This window comes from Vigna unguiculata, chromosome 3 (assembly GCF_037176805.1).
Source record: "Vigna unguiculata cultivar grain cowpea cultivar isolate G323 ecotype 2 chromosome 3, ASM3717680v1, whole genome shotgun sequence".
In the NCBI taxonomy this organism is placed as follows: domain Eukaryota; kingdom Viridiplantae; phylum Streptophyta; class Magnoliopsida; order Fabales; family Fabaceae; genus Vigna; species Vigna unguiculata.
This window is the reverse complement of record NC_140794.1, coordinates 6,976,866-6,985,813: the sequence shown is the minus strand read 5'-3', so window position 1 is coordinate 6,985,813 and position 8,948 is coordinate 6,976,866. Positions and strand designations below refer to the sequence as shown.

Genomic DNA, 8,948 nt, shown 5'->3' with positions numbered 1-8,948 from the left:
ACATTAGATAGTTAAACATTATATAAAATAAAAAATCCATAATATTTTTGTCTTAAAGTTTTGGTAATAAAAGTGATCTCAAATGTCTTATATGTATAAAATAAATGTGTCACAGTGTAACCATAACCCATATATACAAAATATATAACTCAACAGTTGTATATTTACGATGAGCGAGGAAATAAACATTTTATTTTATTTAGTTATTTATTTTCTCATTTGGTAACTTTTTTTTTTTTGTGAAAGTGTGCATGAAAGTGGATATGCATGATGGTTCGGTGGCATTTGAAGTGGAAGTGCCTTTGTGCACATGTGAGAGTGATAGTGCACCACTTTCTGTGCAAAAAGAGTTTTTTTCTCACACCATTCTAACTTCAAATTGCATGTTTTGGAATCTCTTTTTGCTTTCTTCATTAGTTTTCATTATGAGATCCACGCATGCATTCCTTTTCTTTTTCTTTCCTAACCATTTTAAACCTTTAAACAAGATTGCCACATTTTATGAAACTTTTTTCTTCTAAATAAAATATGGCTCATGTGCACTCACCACTCAGTAGTAAACTCATAAAATATGCAAACTTGTTATGGACGTGCTTGCTATTAATATTATATTCATCTAAACAGATCAAGAAGAGATTATTTACAAATATTTAAAAAAGATGTTTTTTTTATGGCAAAAGAAAGCCATTGTGAGAGTTTAGAATAATGGGGCTTTTTGTTTTTATTACAAATGATGACTTTTGTGCATTTGTCTCTAATGCCACAAGAAAAGGCTTTTGGGTGTGTGAGATTCTCTTCATTCCAATTTTGTATCAATGTTCCTCTCAAGTTCTGAAATTTCAGGATTCTATTTGTGTTTTTCAAACTTTTGGACCTTCAAAAATCACCATCTTTGACTATTTTTCATTCTAAAATATTTTGAAAACTCCATCTAAAAGTGGAAAGAGTCGCGAAGACATTTATAATAGTCAAACGACATTAAAAATAACAAAAAAAAGTCATCTATTCTTTTCATTTTTTTGTCTTTAAAAATAAAGTTTTAAGCAATTATTTTGTTAAAAAAATCTGAAAACAAAAAGAATGTATATGGAACTAAGTATCATTAAAAAAAAAATTCTTTAAAAACAAGTAGAATAAAGGCATTGCACCGCTTAAATAACATACAAGTAAATTTACATGGCATCTATTCTATATTATAAAATAATAGAAGTCATTTTTTTTTTTCCTACATGAACCATATACAATATTACAAAAACTATATAAAAGGTCACATATACAAAGGAATAGTATACTTATACAAAATTAAAGCAAAAAAGAATTTTCATAAGCAGTGTAGAAATTTACTAAATTTTTTGTTGCCGTCTCACTTCATTCTCTTAACATTTAGAGTTTATATTTCTATTCTCATTTTCTTAGCCAAGCATTCATCTTGATGTTATATCCAAAATTCTGGTTACCAATTTTAATATATATATATATATATATATATATATATATATATATATATATATATATATATATATATTGTCATTAAAATCACTTTTATTAAATCAGCAATTCCTTAAAAATTTCAACCTCCTTCTGTTTTTTAATTATTAAGATTATTATTTTTAATAAAATATTTTTACTAATTAAGTCATTTTAATTTATATTTTTACATTTTCATTTTTACAAATATGGCTCTATCTGTTTTAATTTATTCTTATCATCAATAAATATTATTTTTATAACATGCAAATTTTACCTACATTTTATAAATACTCAAGGATTTTTTTTTCTTGAAATGCTTCAAATTCTTACTATGTCCTTATTGGAGAAGTAACTTAGTATATGTTCATGGTAGACCATAACTTTCAACTCTAAGATCATTCGAAACTTACATTACTCTCACCAGATTATCCTTCCTTTTAACTCTTTTTCTTGCTCTACCTCTATCATCAACCACTCTTTTTGATGATGATGTTTCCATTGTTTAGTCATATCAATGTTTTCTACCCGAAGACTCCTCCATCGACATCTACAGCAGAAAGAAATGACTCTACTAAGAACTAATTGAAATATGGCTATCCAAAGTCAGATAGAGTTGTGAGATGTTATATTTTATGCACAAGCTTTCTGGATTTCCTCAATCAGCGTTACAAATGCCACTCTCCATTTGGTGAACTGTGCATCAGAGCTGAATAACTTGTGCATGGCGCTTAATTCTTCAGCACTAGCCTTTTTCAATAACCCTTCTACCACCAACTTCATCTCTTCGAAAGAATCACAATTTCTTCTGCTATCTTGTTCCAGATTTCTCAAACCAGGACCAAGAAGTCTGGTTTTGACATCACTTAGAGAGTTACTTGAACCGTGACTGAGCTTACAGTCATCAATGCCACTTTCTGAAGACTCAGAGACAACTTCTTTGTGATTCCAGTACTCGATGCATTGATGGTTGGGGTCCAGAGCTTCAATAGCCTGGAAAAGTTCAGAATGGATTGAAACATCAGAATCAGATCATCATAAGTACATTAACCCAGTTCAACAAAACTGGTTAAAGAAAAGATCAATATTCTAAAACTTTGTGAATATAATTCTATATTGGAAAAGTAGTACCACCGTGATGTTATTTTAGTGAAACAAAGGTGTGAGTATCTTAAATGTCCATTTGTTTGCATTACCTGCATAATGGAAGGTGAAAGGAATCCAAACATTTTATGACCATTAATGGTTTTCAGAAGCTCCAAGGGAGGAAGTTCTCTTTCACCTTGATTCCTTAGCTTCTCGGTTTCATGATTTAGTCTCAAAAGAACTGACTCCCAGCACTTATCTGCCGAGGTGTTTGTGAAGATCTCACTTGGATGTTCTTCCATGGTAACCTGAAATATATTTTACTAAGTGAGAAAGAAATATACTATAGCAGAAAAATGTGTCCATGCAAATATCATAACGTTAAAAGTAAAATAGTAAGAAATTTATTATAGCTTAGTTTCATTAATATTATTTTAGATTGTGAGATTCCGTGAATGTTCAACTGGCAAAGCTTTGCAAAACCCTTTCTGTTCAATGAAAATTTAGCAGCAGATGAGTTTCTGCAGACAATATCCAAGGAAAAAAATGCAACAAAAACAGAAACAAGCTCAGCAATGATACCTTGAAAAGAGGCCCAAGAAATCCAGCATCATAGACTTCAGAAACATAGTTACAAATTCTTGGTGGATCAAGAATGCTTAAGAACTTAACACGACTCTTGAATCCTACATAAATTTTACCAGAACAGAAGAAATGTTAAACTCCCAAAAAAATAACTGAAGATATACCAGCCCAGAAAAGATCGTACTGAATCTTACCTTTTGGATATATTGCATGCTTACTGCACCACAACTTGCCACACATAGCAATGCCCAAATTCACAGGCTCAACAGAAACACTAATCTTGTGCATTAAGAAATTTTGGTTTATCAAAGATACACTTGCATTGGAAGTTTCAACATCACCTATTTTAAATACGCCGTTGAGTTGTTCTTTCGAATCAGAATGCATCTGCAGATCCACCCCAAACAATTTATAACCATCTAGTGTACAAGAATTTTGAACGTCCCTTGAACATGATGAAAATTCTTTCTCCAAGGAAGCTATACATCCAAACCCAGGTTCCATGTTGTCTTGTTTCTTTCTGACCTCTGAATAGCAGACTTTTCCAACATATGGAACACTTTTATTATGATGGTATTCAGCAGCATGCGGAAAACGACTTTCACGTTCAACAAACATAACATCAATATTTAAATCCAGAGAACCTTCCCTCACCTTATCTTCATTGTATATGACCAATTTTTCTTCATTCACAATATCTTTTTGACAATCTTTAGTGCCATATGGTGCACTATAAGTTTCACGGTGAAACTCTGAGTGGACTAGCTCTGCAGAAATGTGGCTGTAAGAACTGTTAGGTACATTTGAATTTGACTTATAATTGGTTCGTGCACAATATGTTGAGCTTTTCCATCCTTTGTAACTCTCCGCGTCTTGTTTATAGATGCAAGCATCCTCAGCATTAGCAGATACCAATCCAGTGTTTCTATTTGCCCACACTTCAATAGCATGTGCTTCTCCTTCTAATGCCTCAACCAATGTACTCAGTTCATTCATGGTATAACGAAACAGAACAAAGCTTTTGTCCACTTCACATGAGCAAAACAAATGTGAGTGCTTGAGACACGAATAAGTATTGGGGGAGCACTTGCAACCTACGGCGGATAGGTGCAAGTCATAGAAGCAAGAGAAGCATTCTCTTTCCTCAAACAAATCAAACTCACTGTTCATCCTAAGCTTCTTCAAATGAGTGGGAAGACAGCCAAGCCTCTCCTTTTCCATAGATATCCTTGTCTGTCAGAAATAAGAGTAGCAAAATGTGAAAATGTACTAATGAAATGAAGAACAGATATCTGCATAGAAACTAAAGTGAAATGCCAACCAAAGTGCTACGAAGCTTTCTAAATATGTGGAATGCGATTATGATCAAAGATGAGAGTATGCAAGAATCATTACCTTAATTGCCTTGGTAAGAACTCCATCTTTCCCACAAGCACTACTCCATTTTATATATTTTAGATTTTCTTTTTCATGACGAGTTGCCTCTGTAACGGCACACACGGCTTCCTGAGCACATCCAAATAATAACTTGTCATGGGACAATGAAGTCTTACGGCACTGCAAACTGTAAAGCTCAACAGCATTCTGGCCATGCACAAGCCAATCAACAGGAGCCACATTCACAGCCTCTGCGCAATTGAAGCCACAATTGAAGCCACAGTGATACGCCCTTGGAAAGGTAACAACAAATTCACCTGAATTCTGAACAGTGCGATGTACGGGCACCCCCTCGGATTTAAGAATTGAAGGAGATAACTGAGTCACCTGCTCAAAGATCAAATCATAACCACCAGAAATCATGATATAGTTCCAAAATCTATGCACTGCACAATTGTACTTCACTTCAAACAATCCGAGCACTAAGGATAAAAATCTTGATCACTTGTTCATAGTGGCTCAAATACTATGTCCAGGATACCCTAATACTTTTGTAACGTGGAGGTCAAAGAATAGTTTTCCATCTCCAGCACAGAATAAACCGGGGGATGGGGATCTTCTCTCACTAAAGTGCACAATAACTCTAGTTTCCATTACATATATTTACATATAAAAGTATCCCACACAAAACTAATCAGACAGTCATGCCTTTAACTAAATAAACATGAAACTGACATTGAAGATTTCAAAATGTCATCATGGTTTTATTTTCTTAACTTTCACAAGTACATCCAAAGTTCCTAGCAAACTTCACACAAAATAGCATAAATTAGAATCTCTGTGTGCTTATGCAACCTTTATTTGGACACAGACTGAAAGCAATCAGAAAACTGAAATCAAGGTACAACTACAGTTACGAGTAGTGTACCAATTCATTTAGTAGATTTGGTTGTTCTTCAAATAAATCAGGCAAGTGCTTTCTCATTGCAGCTTCCAAACCTGGAGCATGGGTTCCAGGTACTCCATACCATACCTTTGGGTCACCCCAATGCAGATAATTAAGTGAATAGAGATGATGGTCCTCAACATGCTGTTTCAAGGAGAAAGAAACAAGAAAAGGAGTTAGTCTCTTTAGGAATGGATGAATATCTGAAAAAAAAAAAAAAAAGAGATGCAAAATTCAAGACATCATTACTTTTCTTTATAGCTAAATACTTCAAACAATTAAACATAAAGCAGTGGAACTAGAACTCCTGAGATAATTATGCAGTTTATAGTTACCCCAATCTAGATTCTACTCAATGTATAATAGTTCTAGCCATTTATTTTCTCCATTGGTCCTTAAATTAAACTATAGTTTAAATAAAACAGACAGATGCTGAAATTTCGAACCCAGCTTTCATGAAAAATAACTTAACTCCGTAACTTGACATACAGATACGGAAAGTGATTAACAAGAAAACTAGTAGTATCTGTTATGCCTTAAACTTTGTTTCATTAATAGATTATACTTAAGGAAATGTAATCCACACCACTTACCCAGCAAAATGAGGAAAAGCACATTCCAACATACAGCCATGGAACTAGAACTCCTGAGATATCACTTCCTTCAAAACATAACGCAGAACCTGGCAATCGTGGGAAGTTATTCAGATTCCAGCCAGACACAGCATATCTATCTGAATCATTGTTAGTTAAGGATGATGTCTTAGGAAAGCCACTTCCAAGTGATCCAGTTTCCAAGTCAGCTCCATAATACACCTACAAAACAGTGGAAGGATATATAAATTTTTTTTTCTTATTTATGTTATATGCTGATAAGTAAGACTAAATGTGTTATCAATGAACCCAAATTAGTACCTCAACCTCATCTGTTGGTTGCTCTATTATTCTCCAGTATTCACCTTCAATGTCTTCCACAGAGGGCTCCCGTTTCAGCCAGTGATTATAATCGCTAACTTTTCCATATTCATTGGCATCATTCAATCCAAAGTAGCAGTCTTTAAAAACCTTAGCATATTGCTGAAAGTCTTTAAGTGTGAAGTCTGACCCCGATTGGAATCCAAACTTCTCCTCAGGCTCAGAAGCAACATTAGCTTCAGAACCTGATTTGGCAGTTCTCTTACCTGCTCCCATCTTTGATTGCCTTCTACGTTTTCGCTTCCTTCCCCTAATTTTCTTCCTCATGGGCTCCCTGTTCTGAAGCAAATCAATTTGCTGGATACGAGTGGGAAACTTTGCAATTTCCCATAAATCTTTCTCCTTAAGAGGGCATGGTGGTGCCCAGCAAACTGGAGGGACAATCCTACATATGCCATAAGGTTCAGCTTGGGGGCGAATCTTAGCTAAGTAACCAAGTGTGTCTTCAAACTCCTGATAACAAGAGTAAAAACAAAAATTTTCATTTAAAATACAATATAAGCACCACCAAAAGCTATAATACTATGATAGTGATGATTATAAGTACCTCAATAGTTGGATAGAACACAGGTGCTTCATCAATTATAGGTCGGCATGCTTCAACCGGATCCCATCTGGCTGATATCTGCAATTTTTAAATCAATTTTTCTTCTAAATATCCAAACTAATACTCATAGGAAATACGATAAAAGACTGAAACTAGTATCTGGCTTCATTGAGTATGCCAAGACACCTTCCCAACACAATAGATCATGCTAAATACCTTTTTATGCTGCGGACTGGCAGAAGACTCAAATGTGATTTCCATTTCTGGCTTATGCCTAAGAAGATTATCCTGCAAAGTATCACATGTAAGAACACCAAATATGTTGACTCGATAAAAAATGATAGTGAGAAACATCAAAGTCTAGCCAAGTTTAACGCAAATTGGCCTTTCCAAAGGATTGGTTCAAATACTGTAACAGCTTAATTCCAAGCATTTATGTTACACCAGCAACAAATCACATGGAAATTCTAGAGTTTCTGGTTAAGGCAGAACAGCGACTCAATCCTGCCATCAGTGCTGTGTAATCTTCCAAAACATGTTATACAACATCGATGCCCTTCACTTGCTTACACTGGTTAAGTATCCTCAGTGTACGCCACAAGACAGATTTTAGGCTTCATTGAAGCCTCAAGAAGAACTTCTTAGATGCAGAAGAAATTTCAAAAAAATCAATTATCAGATGAATGAAATGAAAAAGGAGCAGTATTATAAAATGTAAAGTAAAAAAATTAAGGGTTTACAATTCCTGGGAAAAATTTAACATCATCCTTCTGGGTAGCAGAAATTAGCACATGAACTGAACTAGATATGTCAGACATGATAGAACAATAGCTATCACAGGCGAAAACACACAACCACAATGTCTTAACAGTTAAGCATAATGAGAAAAGACTAACAAGAAAGAAAGAAAAAAAGAAAGAAAGAAAGAAACAGAAACACAAAGATAACAATAGTTTGAAACTTCATAAACAAGGAAAAGATCTACAATTAGTGGTGATCCATAATAACAGAGGATAGAAAATTTCAATAGAGGAGCAGCACATGATTAAAAACGCTCTAGAAAAAGGTTCAACATTGTGAAGGTTTAAATCACCAAATGTAAGAAGAAAAAAAAGCATGAAAGAAAGAAAGAAAAAAACCAACCTCTATAGCGTGAAATTCTGCAGCCAATTTCAACTGTTTCATTCCATGCAAAATGCAGGATCAACCCAATTGAATAACTTATTGGTCCTGAAACAAGAACAGAGACCATTGTAACTAACCTTATCAGACTCCGAATCAACCAAGGAGACATCTCAAAGAACAGTTTCCAACTTATCTATCACCCAACTAACTGACCCAAACAAACCTTAAAAACTGCTAAAACCAAAAAGAAAAAGAAAAATGGAGATCAAATGCAGAACACAAACGTACTCAATGCAGCAAAATTCTTCCCAGAAAGTTTTTTTTTTTTTTTTCACATTATGAAAGCAAACACAGCAGTTGCGTATGAAAGAATTAACCAAGAAAATACCTTCACAAATCAACGAAAACCCAAATGCAAATTCAATTGCATGTGTGTATATCTGCATGTATTATTATTTGTTATATCTATGTACCAATCAATCTAGCAAACCCCAAAAATTGTTGTAAAATTGCAAAAATAAAATCTACAAATCTTGGATTCTAAATTATTATACCCAAAATCAAATAGTTACAGAGGCAGGAAAGATAAATATAGAAACAAAAGAATAGAGTGGGCGTAGAAAAGATGTAATATATGCTGACAGGTGGAATAGGAAACAAAAATAAATCAATATTATTGAAAATAATGGAAATACAAAGTTCCCAGGTGAAAATTCAACCGCGGTTACACCTACACTACACTACAAAATATTTTAATTCCATTATTTATGCTAATAAATATTTTTACAGAATAAAACAAGGACAAAATTAATTATTATTCTTATTTTATATAAAATGTTAA

General features: G+C 33.8%; 1 protein-coding gene across 2 annotated transcripts; it reads right to left on the bottom strand.

Annotated features, from left to right (window-relative positions):
• Positions 1 to 1,807: 1,807 nt before the first annotated feature.
• On the bottom strand, positions 1,808 to 8,692 carry LOC114177292 (lysine-specific demethylase JMJ18-like). Of its 2 annotated transcripts, none has more exons than XM_028062571.2 (12): positions 8,496 to 8,689; positions 8,126 to 8,212; positions 7,199 to 7,270; positions 6,983 to 7,060; positions 6,376 to 6,888; positions 6,055 to 6,276; positions 5,444 to 5,605; positions 4,534 to 4,902; positions 3,333 to 4,371; positions 3,136 to 3,239; positions 2,664 to 2,861; positions 1,808 to 2,460 (listed from the first exon to the last, which is right to left on the bottom strand). In XM_028062571.2, exons 2-12 carry the CDS (start codon positions 8,165 to 8,167, stop codon positions 2,101 to 2,103), a joined length of 3,159 nt encoding a protein of 1,052 aa, XP_027918372.2. In that variant the 5' UTR covers positions 8,168 to 8,212; positions 8,496 to 8,689; the 3' UTR covers positions 1,808 to 2,100. The 2 variants fall into 2 exon arrangements, with proteins under 2 accessions (XP_027918372.2, XP_085526820.1); XM_085670694.1 differs by having other exon boundaries at positions 2,320 to 2,460; positions 2,750 to 2,861; positions 8,496 to 8,692.
• Between the last annotated feature and the right edge of the window lie 256 nt (positions 8,693 to 8,948).

What these genes read in the sequence shown, in the direction of transcription:
- LOC114177292 (XM_028062571.2), bottom strand. Translation starts at nt 8,167, where the DNA reads ATGAAACAGTTGAAATTGGCTGCAGAATTTCACGCTATAGAG. An exon ending in CCAGTCCGCAGCATAAAAAG is followed by an intron (nt 7,061 to 7,198) that starts GTATTTAGCATG and finishes TAAAAATTGCAG; the next exon opens with ATATCAGCCAGATGGGATCC. An exon ending in TTCTTGGGCCTCTTTTCAAG is followed by an intron (nt 2,862 to 3,135) that starts GTATCATTGCTG and finishes AATATATTTCAG; the next exon opens with GTTACCATGGAAGAACATCC.